Genomic DNA, 21299 nt, shown 5'->3' on the forward strand with positions numbered 1-21299 from the left:
CAAACCTAACCATACCTAACCAAACCTAACTTAACCTAACCAAACCTAAAGTGAAGCAAGAATTGACTTACTGGTTCACAATTGCCAGGTGAAGCAAGCAAATTTACAGTTTACAAGACGCTGGCGTGACCTGCGAGACTCAACACTGTCCTTTCTTTCTTCCTTCCTTCCTTCTTTCCTTCCTTCCTTCCTTTATTTGTTTGTCACGAATTGTTCTCCTTCCTTTCTGCAGACACAACACTTAATGATATTCACGAAACAAATAACAACAGGAGGAGGAGGAGGAGGAGGAGGAAGAGGAGGAGGAGGAGGAGGAGGAGGAGGAGATAATTATAAGGAAAAAGAGACCAAGGAGAGAGAGAGAGAGAGAGAGAGAGAGAGAGAGAGAGAGAGAGAGAGAGAGAGAGAGAGAGAGAGAGAGAGAATCAGGAAATTAAACCTTAGTAGTAGTAGTAGTAGTAGTAGTAGTAGTAGTAGTAGTAGTAGTAGTAGTAGTAGTAGTAGTAGTAGTAGTAGTTTTCGTTGCGTGTGTACGAGAGAGAGAGAGAGAGAGAGAGAGAGAGATCGCCCTCACTCACCAGGCAGAGGAGACAGCAGCGGCCTGAGAGGTGCCTTCAAAAGACACACGCACACACACACGCACACACACACAGGCAGGCTCACACGCACACACAGACACACACGGACAGCAGGAGGAGGAGCACTGTGACAAAGGTAAACAAGGCAACAATGACGATGATCTTGTTCTTGATCTTGTTGTTATTCTTCTTGTGACGTCTTCCGCAGATCGGCTACTTGAGAGCACGGGGTCAACATGTCTCCTCTAATTTAACACCTAAACTCCCTCAGGCGTACTTCCCAGGCGTGCACAAGGGACTTTTTCATCTCTTTTAGGGTCCCTTCCCTTTCTTCCTTGCCACGACACACTGGCAGCACTGTCAGCGTGCCTCTGTGTGTGAGCTGGAGGAGGCAGTAGACACCTGCCGAAACGATAATTACTCCCAGTGAGGTGTGCAGCACTGTTCAGGGGGTGCTGTGAACTTATCATTAAAGCCAGATGTGACCTCACTGAACGTTTCCCTTTGTGTCTCACAACACAAGGGGGCAGTCACAGCCTGCCCTCTAAAGACAACTCTCTTCCTCCACACAAAACTACAAGCACCTAATAACACACACACCATTCACTCAAAAATTTTAAAATCATCATGGTGACTCCTACACCAGCCTCGGAGTCCCCATCTGGTGAGGGGACCATAAATGTCCCCAGGTCGGACTGCCTTTCCGTCGACGACCCTAAGTGTCTTGACACCCCCCTCAACTTTTTCTTCATTAACTTGTGCATTCGCGGTCTAAGATCTAATTTTCAATCTGTAGAACACCACCTCTCCTCTTCTAAACCTTATCTTCTTTTCCTCACTGAAACCCAGGTGTCTGAGGCAACTGACAGTAGCCCCTTTTCTGTTCCTTCCTACTTTCTCTATCCTCATTTTCGATCCAAAGCTGGATGCTGCGTTTATGTGCCAATGACTTAACCTGCTCTCGTGCCCATGCTCTTGATCTTCCGAGTTTTCCACCATCTGGCTACGACTACAGAGTCACTCTCATACTAAATTTATCTGTGCTGTATACCTCTCAATTAACTCCTCTGACTATAAGAAATTCTTTGACTACTTAACTTCCAAAGTGGAGCACATTCTGACCCTCTTCCCTTTTGCAGAGATCTCCATTCTTGGAGACTTCAATGTTCACCACCAGCTTTGCCTTTCCTCTCCCTTCACTGACCATCCTGGTGAACTAGCCTACAACTTTGCTATCCTCCATGACCTAGAGCAACACCCTACTCGTATTCCTGACTGTCTTGGAGATACGCCCAACATTCTTGACCTTTTCCTGATCTCTAATCCTTCTGCTTATGCTGTCACCCTTTCTTCTCCATTGGGCTCCTCCGATCACAATCTCATATCTTTATCTTGTCCTATCACTCCAATCCCTCCTCAGGATCCCCCTAAGCGAAGGTGCCTCTGGCATTTTGCCTCTGCTAGTTGGGGGGACCTGAGGAGGTATTTTGTTGATTTTCCTTGGAATGACCACTGCTTCCGTGTCAGAGAGCCGTCTTTGTGTGCTGAGCGCATAACAGAGGTGATAGTGTCTGGCATGGAGGCGTACATTCCTCACTCTTTTTCTCATCCTAAACCTTCTAAACCTTCGTTTAACACAGCTTGTTCTCGTGCTATACATGATAGAGAGGTGGCCCACAAAAGGTACTTAAGCCTTCCATCACCAGAATCTCATGCACTTTATATTTCTGCCCAGAACCATGCCAAGTCTGTTCTCCAACTAGCCAAAAACTCCTTCATTAACAGAAAATGTCAAAACCTTTCAAGATCTAACTCCCCTCGTGATTTCTGGCATCTAGCCAAAAATATCTCCAATAACTTTGCTTCTTCTTCTTTCCCTCCTCTACTTCAGCCAGATGGCACCACTGCTATCACATCTATTTCTAAAGCTGAACTCTTTGCTCAAACCTTTGCTAAAAACTCTACCTTGGACGATTCTGGGCTTGTTCCTCCCTCTCCTCCACCCTCTGACTACTTCATGCCACCTATTAAAATTCTTTGCAATGATGTTTTCCATGCCCTCGCTGGCCTAAACCCTCGGAAGGCTTATGGACCTGATGGGGTCCCTCCTATTGTTCTCCGAAACTGTGCCTCCGTGCTTGCACCTTGCCTTGTCAAACTCTTTCATCTCTGTCTGTCAACATCTACCTTTCCTTCTTGCTGGAAGTTTGCCTACATTCGGCCTGTTCCTAAAAAGGGTGACCGTTCTAATCCCTCAAACTATACCGTCCTATTGCTTTAATTTCCTGCCTATCTAAAGTTTTTCAATCTATCCTCAACAGGAAGATTGTTAAACATCTACCACTTCACAACCTTGTATCTGATCGCCAGTATGGGTTCCATCAAGACCGCTCTACTGGTGATCTTCTGGCTTTCCTTACTGAGTCTTGGTCATCCTCTTTTAGAGATTTTGGTGAAACTTTTGCTGTTGCCTTGGACATATCAAAAGCTTTTGATAGAGTCTGGCACAAAGCTTTCATTTCCAAACTACCCTCCTACGGTTTCTATCCTTCTCTCTGTAACTTCATCTCAAGTTTCCTTTCTGACCGTTCTATTGCTGCTGTGGTAGACGGTCACTGTTCTTCTCCTAAATCTATTAACAGTGGTGTTCCTCAGGGTTCTGTCCTGTCACCCAATCTCTTCTTATTATTCATTAATGATCTTCTAAACCAAACTTCTTGTCCTATCCACTCCTACGCTGATGATACCACCCTGCACTTCTCCACGTCTTTTCATAGATGTCCAACCCTTCAGGAGATAAACATATCATGCAGGGAAGCCACAGAACGCCTGACTTCTGATCTTTCTAAAATTTCTGATTGGGGCAGAGCAAACTTGGTATTGTTCAATGCCTCAAAAACTCAATTCCTCCATCTATCAATTCGACACAACCTTCCAGACAACTATCCCCTCTTCTTCAATGACTCTCAATGGTCCCCCTCTTCTACACTGAACATCCTCGGTCTGTCCTTTACTTATAATCTGAACTGGAAACTTCACATCTCATCTCTAGCTAAAACAGCTTCTATGAAGTTAGGTGTTCTGAGATGTCTCCCCCAGTTTTTCTCATCCCCCCCCAGCTGCTAACTCTGTACAAGGGCCTTATCCGTCCATGTATGGAGTATGCTTCACATGTCTGGGGGGTTCCACTCATACTGCTCTTCTAGACAGGGTGGAATCAAATGCTTTTCGTCTCATCAACTCCTCTCCTCTAACTGACTGTCTTCAGCCTCTCTCTCACCGCCGCAATGTTGCATATCTAGCTGTCTTCTACCGCTCACTCAAACAATGCTACAACGTAAATCCCTTTGCTCTTCCTCACAAAATTTTGCTTTTGTTTAACTTTATCTTGTTATTCATGAGCCACCCAAATAAGCGGTGCAGCCATTACGTCACTGGTATGACTGTATAAGTGCCCACATCTCCCCTGCCTTTGCTGCAGTATTGCGGCACATCTCCTCTGTGTATTCCGTCACCAAGGAAAGTCAAGCGTGGCACAGTTTTGAGCGCAGTCCCCCGCAGTGACATTGGTGCAGTCACCCCTTCCATCAACGCAGTCTTCAAAGAGAAAGAACAGATTGACGGTGACTAAAGCAAACTTACAAAGTCAACCTACAGTTAATAATAATGATAATAATAATAATAATAATAATAATAATGATAATAATAATAATAATAATAGTAATAATGGTAATAAGAGGAGCACTAGTGTAACTGAGGGTGCAGCGCGGCCTTTCACTTCCACCTGAAGGAAAATGAAAAGCAAGATTTGTGTTTGTACAATCATTTTATTGAGAAGCAAAATGAGACAGTGTGAATATTGATAACAGAAGTGTTTGCGCTGGAAACTTTCGTGTTGTTAGTGAAGGAGCAATGCGTGGAGCGGTGTGTCCTGCCGCCAATATTCACACCAACAACCGCCACCATCACAACCCGCACTCTGAGCTTTAAATGTGTGTCCGTTTGTCTGTCTGTATGTCTGTCTGTATGTATGTATGTGTGTGTGTGTGTGTGTGTGTGTGTGTGTGTGTTTATGGGCGTGTGTATGTGTTTGCTTGTCTACTCAAAAATAAATAAATAAATAAATGATGGTGGCAGTGGTGTGGTGTGTGGTGTGGTGCAGCAGTGCCGTGCCAGCACCACGCCACACTGCACCACAGTCACCTCAGCAGTGGGGCAGTGGCGGGCTGCCTCCTGCACCTCCTCCAGGCCCCGCACCACCTGGCCAGAGACACCAGGCCAACCACCACCACGCTGCCTGTCCCCGGGTAGCGTCACCACCGCCACCACCACCACCACCGCCGCCTGGCCAGACTGCCAGCACTCACCCTGGGAAAGGTGAAGCAGCACGGGGCTCCCTCTCTCCCATCACCTCCCTGGCAGTCTCCTCCCCGCATCTCTTGCACCTCAAACACAACTTGTTTTTTGTTGGTAATAATGATAATAAATTTAATTATGAAGTTTAATGAGCTTATATGTTTATTTATTTATTTATTTATTTTTTAATGCAAAGTTAGTTAGTTTAATATAACAAATCTGATTACACTTTCTGCTATTTGTCATTTTTTAATGCAAAAAATTATTTGTTTGTTAACTGTGTAATGGAGTGTGTTGTGTCACGAACACTGGACTGCTTCACAACAACAACAACAACAACAACAACAACAACAACAACAACAATAACAACAACAACAGTATGGCCTCATCACTTACACAAGCTTACTAAACAAAAAACAAAATAAATAAATAAAACAAAATAAATAAATAAAAATAAATAAAAAAAAGCAACAATAACTTTAATACAAAAAAAAAATTAAGTCAAATAAATTATTTTTTTATATTTTAAGAAAAATCATGTTTTTTTTCAATCTTGACAAACAGTCCCATTATTTACCTCATTGTAGCCCAATCCAGCCCAAACCAGCCTATTCCAGCCCAATCCAGCCCATCCCAGCCTATTCCAGCCCAATCCAGCTCACTCCAACTAATTCCAGCCCAATCCAGCCTATTCCAGCCCAATCCAGCCCATCCCAGCCTATTCCAGCCCAATCCAGCTCATTCCAATTCATTCCAGCCCAATCCAGCCCATCCTAGCCTATTCCAGCCCAATCTACCTCACCCCAACTCATTCCAGACCATTCCCGCCCATTTTAGCCCAATCCAGCCCAATCCAGGTCATTCTAGCCCATTCCAACCCAATACAGTCCATTCTAGCCCAATACAGCCCATTCTAGCTCAATCCAGGTCATTCTAGCCCATTGCAGCCCAATACAGTCCATTCTAGCCCAATACAGCCCATTCCAGCCCAATCCAGCCCATTTCAGACCCATTCTAGCCCAATCCAGCTCATTCTAGCCCATTCCAGCCCAATACATTCCATTCTAGCCCAATACAGCCCATTCTAGCCCATTCCGGCCCAATCCAGCCCATTCTAGCCCAATCCAGCCCATTTCAGACGCATTCTAGCCCAATACACTTACCCACCACTCTGAAAACCAATCTCTCTCTCTCTCTCTCTCTCTCTCTCTCTCTCTCTCTCTCTCTCTCTCACCACCACCAATACTACTACTACTACTGCTACTACCACCACCATCACCACCACCACTACTACTAGAGTCACGCAGGTAGAGGTCGGAGGGCAGCAGTTGGAGGTAACAGTGACCATAGGGAAATTAGGTGCAATTTAGAATGGGAATAATAAACTGTTAGAAGCAAAAAGACTAGTAAAATACCTGACTTTAGGAAAACACACGTTGAGGAATTAAAAAAGGTACCTCCAAGGACTGGACTGGCAAGGGATGCAGGGTCAGGTCAGGTCAGGGACGGAGTTCAGAGAGATAAGGCAGGGTGAGACGCGAGGTGAGGTGCGAGGGTGCAGGACAACAGGAGGCAAGATGTGTCCATAAGGGGCGGAGGAGAGAGGAAGGGGGAGACAGGTGTGAACGTGCTGGAATGAGAGAGGTGAGGTCGAGGCGAGTAGACGAGGGAGTGCAGAGGATGGTAGGGGCCAAGATGAGGGGATTGGGTAAGGTAAATGTAGATGAATTGTATAAATATTTCGTAGATAAATTTCACACGGGCCAGTCAGCAAATATCCCGTATAGGACAATAAGATCACACAAAAAAGACCCTAAATGGACGACTGCTAGGTTAAAGCATTATGCGGTAAAATCCCTCTTATCCGGCATCAACGGGACCGCCGACATGCCGGATACTTGAATAGAAGTGAAATTGTGTCCACGATCACCAGCCTACACTCACACATCTTACCACATCAAAGACCAGCTGATCTGATTGGCTGCTTCAGTGTAAGCACAACACGCTTCCTCTCTTCTACAACTTTAGGCACGGTGAAGGCGTCAGGTGATAAACAGTGCACACGCGGGGCCGAGTCACTGGGTGAACGTGGTGCAGTGGGCCGCGGGTGGCGCCAAGCAGTGTGCTCTGGTGGCGAGGGGACAAAGTATGCCTCGCGTGGGAATTTTTATCAATTTTATGAGTACGCATTGATTTTTTATTGATTTTAAGGCTCGGGGAAAATTGTGCCGGATGCTTCAGGCTGCCGGATACTGGAATGCTGGATGAGAGGGATTTTACCGTATAGGGTGTAAGAGAAGTATATATGAGATTGAGGGCAGGTGAAGAAATGTTAAGGTCACAATACAATGAATTAGTTAGAACAGTGAGGAGGTTAACGAGGAAAGCAAAGGGCAATTATGAATTAAAGGTAGCCAGCCAGGCGAAGACAGACCCCAAGGGATTTTATCAGGTATACAGGACGAAGAATAAGGATACTGTAGGTCCATTAAAGGCAGCAGATGGGAGCTGGTTACTTCTGGGGAGGAGATAAGTAAACTTCTGAATGATTATCTTTTAACTGTCTTCACCCAGGAAAACATGCAGGATATGCCAGGTTGTAGTTAGCTCTGAACTCCGTCTAGGGAAACAATGCATAGAAGCCAGAAACAAGGCAAATAGGGTACTAGGGTTCATTTTTAGGAGTGTTAAAAGTAGAAGGCCGGAAGTAATATTAAAGTTATACTTGGCGCTGGTCAGACCTCATCTACACTACGCTGTGCAGTTCTGGTCCCCACATTACAGGAAAGATATAGGTCTATTAGAATCAGTACAGAGGAGAATGACTAAAAGGATACAGGGGATGAGGAGTGTTCCTTACGAGGCGAGGTTGAAGCTGTTAAATTTACATTCTTTTGAGAGACGTAGGTTAAGAGGGGACCTGATAGAAGTCTTTAAGTGGTATAAGGGTTATAACAAGGGAGATGTAAGCAAAATTCTTAGAATCAGCAACCAGGGTAGGACAAGAGATAACAGGTTCAAGCTTGAAAAATTTAGGTTTAGGAAGGAGATAGGAAAGAATTGGTTCGCAAATAGAGTGGTAGATGAGTGGAACGGACTCAGTAATCATGTAGTTAGTGGTAGGACACTAGAGAGCTTTAAGAGAAGATTAGACAAGTTTATGGATGGGGATAGCAGATGGAAATAGGGAGGTGTGTTTCATACAGGGACTGCCACGTGTAAGCCTGGTCGCTTCTTGCAGCTTCCATTATTTATTATGTTCTCATGTACTACTACTACTACTACTACTACTACTACTACTACTACTACTACTACTACTACTACTACTACTACTACTACTACCACCACCACCACCACCACCACTACTACTACTACTACTACTACTACTACTACTACTACTACTGTTTACCTGCATTGGGGCTGTGAGAGACCAGAGACATGACACTGAAATCATGATCCCGTTGTTGTTGTTGTTGTTGTTGTTGTTGTTGTTGTTGTTGCTGCTGCTGCTGTTGTGGTGGCGGCGGTGGCGGTGGTGGTAGTGCTGGCTGTGGTGTCAATTCTGTGTGCTGTGTGGGCTGCTCTGTGGCTGTGAATACACTGTGGCTCATCACACTGCTCACTCGTCCCTCCTGTGTGAAAAAAAAACAGCTTAGCTTAGCTTACGTTAGGTTAGGTTAGGTTAGGTTAAGTTAGGTTAGGTTAAGTTAGGTTAGGTTAGGTTAGGTTATGCTAGGTAAGGTTAGGTTAGGTTAGGTTAGGTTAGGTTAGGTTAGCTTACGTTAGGTTAGGTTAGGTTAGGTTAGCTTACATTAGGTTAGGTTAGGTTAGGTTAAGTTAGGTTAGGTTAGGTTAGGTAAGGTTAGGTTAAGTTAGGTTAGGTTAGGTTAGGTTAGGTTAGGTTAGGTTAGGTTAGCTTACATTAGGTTAGGTTAGGTTAGGTTATGTTATGCTAGGTAAGGTTAGGTTAGGTTATGTTACGTCATGTCAAGCTTGTTGAAATACTGAGTGGGATGAAGTGACATAATCTGTGTGACATATTTTAGAGGCACAACAAATACATTAATTGCTGTACACTATTATTCTGCATCACAAAGTCACGCAAAGTGGAGGCCTTGCTTTTCAGTCCTAACTCCTTGCTGAGTGACCAGACCCCTCCTAGTCACCCTTGTCATGTCCCCTGTGCTACTTGAAGACCCCCACCAGACCCCCTCTTAGTCACTCTTGTCATGTCCCCTGTGCCACTTGAAGACCCCCACCAGACCCCCTCTTAGTCACCCTTGTCATGTCCCCTGTGCCACTTGAAGACCTCCACCAGACCCCTCCTTGAATGTGTCAGTCAAGAGGCAGTAGTAATAGTAGTAGTAGTAGTAGTATACAAACCTGCAGAGCTAGTGTCTCTTCCTCAGACATATAAATAGATAAAAACTGAGCAATATCAGGCAGGTCTGTGGCTGCTGGCTGTGACAGAGAAAGGGGGCACAGATCACCCTCCATTTTGCTCTCTCTCTCTCTCTGTCTGTCTGTCTGTCTGTCTCTCGCTCTCTCTCTCACTGCCTGTCTGTCTGTATGCCTCTTGCTCTCTCTCTCTCTCTCTCTCTTCTTTTCCCTTTCTTGTTCAATCTGTAAGACACAAAAGATTATTAACATTAACGCTTTACATAGTAGTAGTAGTAGTAGTAGTAGTAGTAGTAGTAGTAGTAGTAATGATAGTAACAGCAAGGATTCATCATATTACTAAGTTTCTCTTTTTCTCTCTCTCTCTCACTGTCACCACCGCAGTGTTGCATCTCTAGCTATCTTCTACCAGTTAACCAGTATTCAGTCATTCACCAGGGGCCCTGTGCTCTCTCACCACAACTGTTATGCCAGGCCAAAGGCAAGGTTAACCTGGTTCTCAAGAGTGTTTCTCCTGTCAGTAATGCAGAAATGTTGTTAATCTGTCACTGCAACTGTAAAAACACCCTTGAAAACCCTTGTCACTTCAACTACAGCCTTTTAAAAGTGTTTCTCCTGTCAGTAATGGAGAAATGTTGTTAATCTGTCACTGCAACTGTAAAAACACCCTTGAAAACCCTTGTCACTTCAACTACAGCCTTTTAAAAGAGTGTTTCTCCTGTCAGTAATGCAGAAATGTTGTTAATCTGTCACTGGAACTGTAAAAACACCCTTGAAAACCCTTGTCACTTCAACTACAGCCTTTTAAAAGAGTGTTTCTCCTGTCAGTAATGCAGAAATGTTGTTAATATGTCACTGTAACTGTAAAAACACCCTTGAAAACCTGCGTCACTTCAACTACAGCCTTTTAAAAGAGTGTTTCTCCTGTCAGTAATGCAGATATGTTGTTAATCTGTCACTGCAACTGTAAAAACACCCTTGAAAACCCTTGTCACTTCAACTACAGCCTTTTAAAAGAGTGTTTCTCCTGTCAGTAATGCAGAAATGTTGTTAATCTGTCACTGCAACTGTAAAAACACCCTTGAAAACCCTTGTCACTTCAACTACAGACTTTTAAAAGCGTTTCTTCTGCCAGTAATGCAGAAATGTTGTTAATCTGTCACTGCATCTGTAAAAACACCCTTGAAAACCTGCGTCACTTCAACTACAACCTTTTAAAAGAGTGTTTCTCCTGTCAGTAATGCAGAAATATTGTTAATATGTCACTGCAACTGTAAAAACACCCTTGAAAACCTGCGTCACTTCAACTACAGCCTTTTAAAAGAGTGTTTCTCCTGTCAGTAATGCAGAAATATTGTTAATATGTCACTGCAACTGTAAAAACACCCTTGAAAACCCGCGTCACTTCAACTACAGCCTTGTAAAAGAGTGTTTCTCCTGTCAGTAATACAGAAATATTGTTAATCTGTCACTGCAACTGTAAAAACACCCTTGAAAAACCCTCGTCACTTCAACTACAGCCTTTTAAGAGTGTTTCTCCTGTCAGTAATGCAGAAATGTTGTTAATATGTCACTGGAACTGTAAAAACACCCTTGAAAACCAATGTCACTTCAACTACAGCCTTTTAAAAGAGTGTTTCTCCTGTCAGTAATGCAGAAATGTAGTTAATCTGTCACTGAAACCTTAAAAACACCCTTGAAAACCTGCGTCACTTCAACTACAGCCTTTTAAAAGAGTGTTTCTCCTGTCAGTAATGCAGAAATGTTGTTAATCTGTCACTGCAACTGTAAAAACACCCTTGAAAACCTGCGTCACTTCAACTACAGCCTTTTAAAAGCATTTCTCTTGTCAGTAATGCAGAAATATTGTTAATGTGTCACTGCAACTGTAAAAACACCCTTGAAAACCTGCGTCACTTCAACTACAGGCTTTTAAAAGCATTTCTCTTGTCAGTAATGCAGAAATATTGTTAATGTGTCACTGCAACTGTAAAAACACCCTTGAAAACCTGCGTCACTTCAACTACAGCCTTTTAAAAGCATTTCTCTTGTCAGTAATGCAGAAATATTGTTAATGTGTCACTGCAACTGTAAAAACACCCTTGAAAACCTGCGTCACTTCAACTACAGGCTTTTAAAAGCATTTCTCTTGTCAGTAATGCAGAAATATTGTTAATGTGTCACTGCAACTGTAAAAACACCCTTGAAAACCTGCGTCACTTCAACTACAGCCTTTTAAAAGCATTTCTCTTGTCAGTAATGCAGAAATATTGTTAATGTGTCACTGCAACTGTAAAAACACCCTTGAAAACCTGCGTCACTTCAACTACAGCCTTTTAAAAGAGTGTTTCTCCTGTCAGTAATGCAGAAATGTTGTTAATCTGTCACCGTTCACACACAACAGCACAACAGCAAGTGTAACAGCAAGTTGAGTTTATGCAGTCTAGTTAGGTTAGGTTAACTTAGGTCAGGTTAGAGCACTAGTGTCGACGTGGGGTCCCCGGCTGGCTGGCGTCTGGCAGGTCTGCATTGCCAGATGTGGATTTTCCTTGCAGTGTTACCAGGTCAGGCGAGGATACCACTCTCTCTCTCTCTCTCTCTCTCTCTCTCTCTCTCTCTCTCTCTCTCATTGTAGCTGTTGTGTTTATGCATGTATGAGAGAGAGAGAGAGAGAGAGAGAGAGAGAGAGAGAGAGAGAGAGAGAGAGAGAGAGAGAGAGAGAGAGAGAGAGAGAGAGAGAGTTAAGGTAAGGTTGGTTTGGCTTGCTGTGCCTCTCCCAGTGACACAGCCTCCACAGCCTTGGGTCACTAAGAGCGCTTCTAATGTTTAAAATGTGTCAATCTTGTTACTCTGTCAGTGGACGCGTCACAGGAGCCGTAACACCCGCGTCACTTCGTCTGAGAGAAGCGGTGGTGGTGGCGCGGACTTATGTGACACTCTGGTGCACAATGTGTCCCTACATCTTGCTTTGTCTGCCATTTCTTGCACGGATAATGATTCAAAGGCTGTTAGCTTTCCAGTTTTGTTGGTTCCCTGTTTAATGAATTTTGTAACGTGGAACAAGAACAAGAAGAAGAGGAGGAGGAAGAAGAGGAGGAGGAGGATGAAGAGGAAGGCTGAGTGTAAATGAAGTGAAGGAAGACAAACATACAGACACAGAATAAGGAAGGAAATAAAGGCAATGAACACTGACACGACAAACACACACACAAACACACAGAGGGAGGTTAACAAACACCTGCTTTTCTCTCTTATTTCAGGTGTGTGCGTGCGTGTGTGCGCGGGTGGAGGTAGAGGAGGGAGGGGCGCAAGGGTGGGCGGCGGTCCCTGCCTCACCTGAGTTCTGGGAGTGGAGGAAATTGAAAGAGTGTCACTGGTCACCGAACCCTTCTGTCCGCCATCACGGTTCTTGTAAACAACGCCAAGAGACCGCTAGGGCAAACACTTTTCTTCTATCTTCACTATCACTGTCCTGTTACTATTTTACTGTGCATTATTAAATTCAGTGTATTTTTTACAAGTACTGTGATGTTTTCTTTGGTCTTAATCGTCTAGTTCTCTTTCTTGTAATATATAGTAACTCATGTCTACGCTTCCGTCTCCAGTAACACCATTTTGTTACTAATTTCCTATGCGTCGGTGACCATTTACTTCTGCTACTTACTTCTTATGTACATGTTATGTATAAACTTCTAGGCAAAGAATAAATGAAATGTTAAAGAGACCGCCGGGTTAAAGCATTCTTCCTTGTTTCCTATCGAGAAGTCTGTCTTTGAAATTACGGCATGAAAATAAATTATGCTTCGCCTACTTGAGAACCACGTCTTTTATTTCTGAACTATGATAAAATTAACAGCATTTCTATATATAATCGCTAAGAACATTTCAGCGTTTGCTAGTACTGATCAGTGAATACAAAAGTTCTAGACTGGGATTTCATTAATGCCTTTGTAGTACGCATTTGCAGTACGCATTTGCAGTATGTGTTTGTAGCATGTGTTTGCAGTATGTGTTTGCAGCATGTGGTTGCAGTATGTGGTTGCAGTATGTGTTTGCAGTATGTGTTTGCAGTGTGTGGTTGCAGTATGTGTTTGCAGTGTGTGTTTGCAGTATGTGTTTGCAGTATGTGTTTGCAGTATGTGGTTGCAGTATGTGGTTGCAGTATGTGGTTGCAGTATCTGGTTTAGGGCACGACTTTAAGCTTCTATCTTGAAAGAACGAAGTGAAAAGGAAGAGTCAAGTTGGATAGAGCAATGATGAGCTGCAGAGTTCCATCACGGCCTTAATTACTGCTAATGTACTTGTGAGAGAAGGAAATAAGTAAATGAATCATTAATAGGTAAAAAACCGCGATTGCTGTACAAAGACAAGCAAAAAGGCTGTGGTGAATGTGACGGCAGCTGTAACAAAGGTGAACCATTGTCAACAGAATATGCATGCTAACTGTTCTGTGGAGGTGTGCAAAGCATTCGTGCATGTAATTTCGTTGTGTTATTCCGGCGTGCAGGTACATTGGCTTGTAGTGTAAGGCTCGGCTGTGTATCCGGTGTGTGGAGGCGTGTGAGGAAGTGCTGAGTGAAGTGAATCACCAAGCCCGCTACACGTGTGGTGCTACCTCTTTGTTGAACACTGTCCTCTCAACACCACTGTTTTTAAAGGCCAGAGAGGTGACTCGGCGGGTTCTCAAGGGCGTTTCTCCTGTCGACAATGTAGAAATGTTGTTAACCTGTCACTCAAGTCGTAAAAGCTCCCTTGAAAACCTGTAGCTTCAGGTAACACAGCCTTTTGAGAGTAGGTGGAACTCCACAGTCTGTGTCTGTTAGTGGGCCATGCTGTCACCTGTCAGCTTTCCACCTACATACACTGATGCATGGACTTCATTAATGACACACCTTGGAAAAGTAACCTGTTCACTGCTTTCCGTGCTGGTGAGGCAACGCTTCATCAGCACTGGCAGCAGCTGTCAAGAGTTGGTGAGGTAGGCGGCGGGTGGCGCGGCGCCTCGTGGAGCAAGGCTGGAGGTGACAGGCCACGGGTGGAGCTTCCTTGATCTGTGCACCGGCCAAGGGCAACAATATTAAATAAAAACAATAAATCAACAAAAAATGCCCACTGAAGTGCCGGTCCCCGAATAGAGACAGAAGCGGTAGTCAAAAATTGAAGGATAAGTGTGTTGAAGCCTCCCTCCTGAAAGAGTTCAAGTCACAGGAAGGAGGAAATACAGAAGCAGGCTGGGAGTTCCAGAGTTTACCAGAGAAAGGGAGGAATGACTAAGAATATTGGTTAACTCTTGCATTGGGGAGGTGGACAGAACAGGAGTGAATGACTGAGAATACTGGTTAAGTGTTGCATTGGGGAGGTGGACAGAACAGTGGTGAATGACTGAGAATACTGGTTAACTCTTGCATTGGGGAGGTGGACAGAACAGTGGTGAATGACTGAGAATACTGGATAACGTGGTGAGAGAAGGAAGAAAGTATTGAACCAGGACATGATACTCTCAGTTTTCTTGGTCGATGATTGACGTGAGAAATACAGAGACCAAGCTGAGCAGAAGTAAGGAAGGTGTGTGCAAAAGGAACAAATTATAATCAGGTGAAGGCGAATGAAGGTAAAAGCGAATGTTTGATTGTTGTGAAGAATGACGACCTCAAGAGGCTGGATGTGTTCAGCCGAAAGATTACTGCCAGCCACGGCAGTAAAGAAGGCAGGCAAAAACTTGCCAACTCAGCAAGATCTCTTCCTCCAGCAACAATGTCGGTGATAATTGTATTTCTTTTGGCGTAGTGGAAGATATAACGGAACAGGAGGCGCCTGTACACACGTCCCTGGCTGAATAGAAGAGAAGGAAGGCGCGTCTGCCACGCTCTTTTGCCTGAGCCGAGCCTGCAAGACCCAGCCACCATGAGGCAGTGGATAGGCCTCAACAAGGAGCAGTACCGTGGTCTCCTGCGGCTTGTGACTCGCCTATCAAGAAGGAGGATGCCCACGTGAGGGATGCAGTGACTCCTGGTGAACGCCTCACACTGACGCTGCGTTATCTAACAACAGCTAAGGAACACCGATCGGTAATTACTGACAACTTGGCCCCTTCTGCAGCGATACTACTCTTTTAGAGAGAGAGAGAAAGAGAGAGAGAGAGAGAGAGAGAGAGAGAGAGAGAGAGTCTTGGGTCCCAGTGATGACGTTGTTGGTTCGTCATTAGCTCCAACATCAACTTTTGTGCCTCAGGACGCCACACCATGCACAACTCCCCCGAGGACCTGAGGTAAACAGAGCAGCGCGCGGCTGGACAAGCCCAACCTGTCGGTGTTGTTGGCGCGGCTGGCAATTCAGCCGCCAGGCACCAACATTTCCACCGGCGGGCTATCGCGGCTTGCGGCGGCTGGCAATTCAGCAGCGAATTGGCAAGTGTGAACCCGCCTTTCGGTGTGATAACAGAGTGCAATTTATCACTGAAAGATGAGATAAAGCAGGTGTTGAGGGCAGCAGGAGGTGCCATCTCGGAAATATTGCATTTGTCAGGAAATACTTGGATGAAAGAAAAGACAATGGAGATAGTTGTTCATGAGCAGGTAATGGGGAGGCTGGAACATTACAATGCACTTCATTAAGACCTACCACCACAACCACAACAACCACAATAATAACACTGGTAATAATGACAATAATAATGACCCTCACACCAACAACAACAACAACAACAACAACAACGACAACAACAACAACAACAACAACAACAACAACAACAACAACAACAACAACAACAACAACAGTTACAGTACTCTTGTTTACCAGCATACATTAACATAGCATGGTACACTCCCAGCCTTTCCCTGCCCCTCCCCCCCTCCCGTTCCACTGCCTCTATGTACACTTTCCTTTGCTGTGCCTCAGGAGCGCCGTGACGCCTGCCTCCACCTCGTCAGCTGTGCCTCGACCCTCCACTTCTCTTCCCTCCTGACTTGTTCCACTTCCTCGCTATACTTCAGGTTCTTTTTCTTTTATTCTTTCATTATTACTATTTCTTTTTATTATTTTGCTGCCTCATTGTTGTTTTGTTTCGCTTTGCTTTGGAAGCCTAACCTGTCTGCAGCCTTCTTCTCCCGCCTGTTTTCCGCAACCTATGACAACAATGATGATGATGATGATGATGCAATGGTAATAATAATAAATGTAATAATAATAATAATAATAATAATAATAATAATAATAATAATATTGATAATAATAATAAAATCAATAATGGTAATAGTATTAATGGTAATACTTATAATGACCATAACAGGAATAAGACAATGATAATATTACTGCAGCGGTTGTGTTTGTGTGACCACTTGTATGAAAGATGCTTGCCACCACTTATTGTAAGAGTGTTTTGGTGGCAGTGTGTGTGACCAGTGATGGCGACCCACCCACCAGTGGTTCTGTGCTGACTACTAGTAGTCACCTGTGTTGTTGTGGAGTTGACGGAGTGATGATGCTTGTAACCTGCCCAGTCCATGAAGCTGCTTGGAGGGTTGGCAGCGTGGAGAACCAGAGTGAAGAGTGGTGATTCTGGCAGCTTGGAGGCTGTGGCAAGTCGTTGATATGTTGATATGTGTGCCAATAAAACACACGGGGACGAGGGTGCCTCATTTAATGACGGAGAACTCATTGGTACACACTGGATTCAACATGACACTGTACTGTGAGATTGCCTCTCTCTCTCTCTCTCTCTCTCTCTCTCTCTCTCTCTCTCTCTCTCTCTCTCTCTCTCTCTCTCTCTCTCTCTCTCTCTCTCTCTCTCTCTCTCTCTCTCTCTATATATATATATATATATATTATTATATAAGTAACAAAATGATTCATAAGGCTTGAAATAAAGACATGAGTTTTTGTGTTTGATTTACTGACACACATCACTTTCCATAATACAGAGAGGAATAGTTTTGTGTTCATGAAAAAAATACAAGGCAATGGTTAATTTACATGTATAAGTTTGCAAATATGAGAAGTGTGCTTGAAAGGTTTGAAAGCGACCTCAGGCGGGGTATGAGAGTACAAATTGTTATACTGTACACACCAAATACAGATGTCACTTATCTGCTAACAATTACTTCTTATAAGTTTTTTTAAAAATAACAAGTTATATCTTGGATGAACTTAACACTACTTAATAAGACAGTCACGTTTCTCGCTCCAAGGAATTCCCCTATTTTTGTTGCATTTACATTAGTGAAGCAATATTTCTTGACATTTTTTTCAGCTATTTGTTAAAAAAAAAAAAAAGTCAATTTGAATGAAGAGTGAGTTTCATCTGCACCATTAAGATCACCTAAAGAACAGATTCACTTTTGTACACTTGCATTCCTTCACTACCACTTACAATGGCAGCTGATGATTTGCACACTTGAACACACTTACGGCACGTGAGTGTTGTTTAAGGAGAACAGATAAATACTTGTGTAATTTTCCTTGCATTGTCACCATCCTATAATTAAGAAATGCTGGCCTGTTATAAGTTTGTTCAGACAATCTCTGTCTATCAATAGCACAAGTCCTTACCTTAACAGTTTGTTTTAACCAATTACCATCTGCATTTGGTACTTGGTGCTACAAATGTGACATTCCATCTTGATTTGATAACTTATTTGTCATCATCTTGTCAAGCCGAAGTGCTTTATTTACACCCAGACCAGACATTGTCTTAATAAACCTGTACTAAATATTTCATGTCCTAATGGCACTGCCGTTTGCAAATGAATATCAAACACTTCTAGGCCTATCATCCATGAATCCATGTAGAGCCTGTTTCACCATACAACATGCAAGTTGACTATTATCTTGCCCTGCTGTACTTACTGGCCAAAGGTGGCATTACCTCAGCTTGCACCATCACATTACTCAACCTGCGGTATTACAGGGGCCAACAAGTGCACACAGATGAGAGACCCTATTAACAGAGTATCTTCTCTCACTAGGCTCGCGAAATGAAAATATATATTTTTCTTTATATCGAGTCCACAACTAATTGGCTATATAAACTACTGAATCTGAAAATCAAGCACCAAGCACAGGCGTTCCTGTGTGTGTGTGTGTGTGTGTGTGGGGGGGGGGGGTAGGAGGTCTTACGAGGTGTGGCGCAGCTCACAGCTAATGATTACAATGGTCTGCATCTTTTGCATCTAATACTTTCGTCGCCGCCGCCTGGTTGTCTTGGCAGAGGCCGAGCCAGAGCACAACCTTTCCAAACCCTCCTCCAGGCACTGCATGATGATGGGCGCCCCGTCCCCAGGCTTCCGCCCCTCACAGTCTCCTCCAAAGTAGGCGGAGCTGTTTTGAGTTGTCAGGTTCTCTCGTGTCTCTTCTGGGTTCGCACACATCAATCTGAACACCTCCACCACCCATCTGGCGGGGTCCCCCTCCTGTCCAGCTCCAAGCTCTACCTCCCTCGACCGCCTGTGCTCCAGCCACCGCAGGAGGGCGTTCTTGAAACAGAACACGCTTGGCACCGCGATGTTCCACTCCCGTGTGGCGAACCATTTGAAAAAGCTCTTTTTGTGCCGAGGCATCCAGCGCTCGGGCTTGAGGCGGGAAAGAAGTACTTTTCCCATCAGCTGCACCTGGCGCTCTGCGGGCGTCAACGTCCCCAGCACCTCAGCCTCTGTCAAGGCAAAACTGCAGCGCCATGTTCCATCAGCAACATTACTGAGCTGCATGGTGGTGGTGTCCTCAGGAGTGAGGAACGGTCTGAAAACTTGCTCCAGCCATGGCACCTCAAGCACTGGCACCAGGTCCACGCCGACCAGCAACAGTGGATACTCTCGCCCCTGCCAGGCCAGAGAGAGTCCCACGCCCACTTGCGTGCTGGTCAGGCCCGGCGGCACCAGGCTCAGTCTTTTGTCCTGCAGGGTGTGGCCAGCGAGGCACCGGTGCACCTCCTCGTACAAACTGGCCATAAATCTATTACCCTCAAGGTGGGGATTGTCAGTCTTCACACAAATCTGTAACCTGCCCTTCAGCGGGGCTTCCTCCTTCCCTCTCTCGCTAACAGTTATTCCTACGTCATCCTTGTGAATCACGAGGTTTATATCAAATTCGTCAGGGGCGTAAAGCTTAGACCCGTCCTGAGAACTGCCCGCCAGCCTCAGGTCGCCGCGGTACGTGGCATCAGCGGCTGACACCTTATTCATGATTATGCTTATTTCTGCCATCACCGCCTCCTTTACCTCAAGGGCCTCGCCCTTTGATAGATCCACAGCCACCCGCTGAGCCTTCTCCTGCAGCTCTTGCAGACTTATGGATCTCACAAGATTTCTTATGACGCTTTCCGGGTCACGTCGGTTGATTGGGTCTAATGAATTTTGTTTAAAACTATAATACATATTGTGAAAAACTTTAAAATTTTCTCTCACCTGTGTGCCCGTGGTGCCCGCGCGGCAAGGAGGGTCCTGCGTCACTTGGTGTGCCAGGAGTTCAAAAGTACTTTTGTTGCCAAACATGGCGGCCAGGTGACGGGGTGTATGGCCATACGTGTCACGCTGCTGTGGGTTGGCGCCAGCGCTCAGCAGCAGCGCCATGCAGCCGTCCTGGCCGTGCGAGGCCGCCTGGTGGAGGGCGGTGGTGCCGCAGGTGTGGTCCAGCACCTCGTCCACGGGGAAGTGACCCTCTTGCAGCATAAGATGAGTCAGCTGCAGGAGACCTTTGCGCGAGGCCAGCAGCAGGGCAGCGTGGCCATCAGGTAAGGAGACCTTCTTACCCTCGCCCTTCTTGTGGCTCTCAAAGAGATCCTCCTGTATACACAGCGCTGTCCGTGCTGCGGTCTTCTCGTGATCTGCCTTCAAGCGAAGCTCCATATCCTTCAGTTTTTCACGCTCCATCATAAAGAGCTTCTGTGTGCAAAGAGAAAGAGAGCGGTGAATATATGAACAAGTAAATAACCCTTTATTGCTGCGTACACATAGATATGTTAGAAATGATGATAGAAATCGAGGATTACATACGTATATTAGCATTTGTCTGCCTGATTGGAGTTGTTTATTAGGCAAGATTAAAAAATACAAGTAGCTTAATTGGTCAACTAGTAGAATCAAATAGTAAGTAATAGTAATAAAATATAATACCATAATTGAGCTGCATAATATTCATGATATGAATAAGAAGTTTGTTGTGCAAAGGTAGACTACTGAAAACGTTTGGTTCAAAACACAGCGTGCTGTTTTGGTAAGAGGATGCTCCAAGCTGTGGCTACATAAAATCCACGTTGATGCTTCTACTTTGGCGAACACCATCCAGTAGCAGAGGCACTTCATTTCCTGTGTGCTTTGTGAGAGTTTTATAAATCAAGAACAATGAAAGTGATTTGTCTATCGATGAGAAATTAAACAATGTCATTAATGAAGCAACTTTAGCTGCGGACTACAATTTTCCCAGGGAAAGCATACCTCTGATTTATTTATTTATTTATTTATTTATTTTTATCACGATAACTCTTTGATAAATGACGGCCATGTGCTGGCCCAGATGGGAACACAGCAAAGCAGAGGAGGACAGCATATGGCACAGCACACACTAATAAGTGACTTTATTGTTAAACAATGTGTTGTCTTGTACAATATTCCACACACTTCTGAAGCGTTGTCAAACGCGTCATCTATGCGGGGCAGGTTTCTCGTTTCTGAATTTTCTGACTGGGTCAAAGCAAACTTAGTATTGTTCAGTGCCACAAAAACTCAATTCCCCCATCTGTCTATATCGCCATAAGCAAGGACAGCATCATTAAACAGACAGATAAACATAAAATGACTAAATCTCCAGGGCCAGATGACATCATCCTAGAGCACTGCAGGAGTGCACGGGTGAGCTTAGCGACCCGTTGCTGCGGCATTGAGGGACTCATTAGACAAGGCAGAAATACCAAAGGGCCAATTTCACAGTCGCTTGGTAACATTCCCAAATGAAAGCCTTACCAGCCTGGTGACACCT

General features: G+C 44.6%; 3 protein-coding genes and 1 long non-coding RNA gene across 10 annotated transcripts in view; 1 reads left to right on the top strand and 3 right to left on the bottom strand.

Annotated features, from left to right (window-relative positions):
• LOC135095336 (RB1-inducible coiled-coil protein 1-like) overlaps positions 1-2485 on the bottom strand; it is a 24609-nt gene extending 22124 nt beyond the window's left edge. For 3 of the 5 annotated variants that reach the window (XM_063996101.1, XM_063996097.1, XM_063996096.1), the window contains exons 1-2: positions 579-2485; positions 72-226 (exon numbers count right to left, since the gene is read on the bottom strand). The gene's annotated coding sequence lies outside the window, so the exon portion shown is untranslated. The remainder of the gene's footprint in view (positions 1-71; positions 227-578) is intronic. The other 2 variants (XM_063996098.1, XM_063996100.1) reach the window with 2 other exon arrangements.
• Positions 2486-4062: 1577 nt separating this feature from the next.
• LOC135095337 (protein Tob1-like) lies at positions 4063-12746 on the bottom strand. 3 transcript variants are annotated; one of them, XM_063996103.1, is made up of 4 exons: positions 12669-12746; positions 9318-9557; positions 8344-8566; positions 4063-4175 (listed from the first exon to the last, which is right to left on the bottom strand). In XM_063996103.1, the coding sequence occupies exons 2-4, from the start codon at positions 9429-9431 to the stop codon at positions 4090-4092; spliced, it is 423 nt and encodes a 140-aa protein (XP_063852173.1). In that variant the 5' UTR covers positions 9432-9557; positions 12669-12746; the 3' UTR covers positions 4063-4089. The 3 variants fall into 3 exon arrangements, 1 of the variants encoding a protein (XP_063852173.1); XR_010264298.1 differs by lacking the exon at positions 4063-4175 and adding an exon at positions 4810-4946; XR_010264297.1 differs by lacking the exon at positions 4063-4175 and adding an exon at positions 4896-5034.
• On the top strand, positions 4918-13150 carry LOC135095338 (uncharacterized). Its single transcript, XR_010264299.1, has 2 exons — positions 4918-5048; positions 12593-13150. It is a non-coding gene; the product is annotated as an uncharacterized LOC135095338 (long non-coding RNA).
• A 4056-nt stretch (positions 13151-17206) lies between these two features.
• The window catches only part of LOC135095299 (serine/threonine-protein phosphatase 6 regulatory ankyrin repeat subunit C-like), a 61692-nt gene continuing 57599 nt past the window's right edge, over positions 17207-21299 (bottom strand). The window contains exon 11 of the mRNA XM_063996058.1: positions 17207-20206. Within this exon, the coding sequence (XP_063852128.1) occupies positions 18500-20206 (1707 nt within the window). The 3' untranslated portion in view covers positions 17207-18499. The remainder of the gene's footprint in view (positions 20207-21299) is intronic.

The sequence above is a fragment of the Scylla paramamosain genome, chromosome 48 (assembly GCF_035594125.1).
Source record: "Scylla paramamosain isolate STU-SP2022 chromosome 48, ASM3559412v1, whole genome shotgun sequence".
NCBI classification, from domain to species: Eukaryota; Metazoa; Arthropoda; class Malacostraca; order Decapoda; family Portunidae; genus Scylla; species Scylla paramamosain.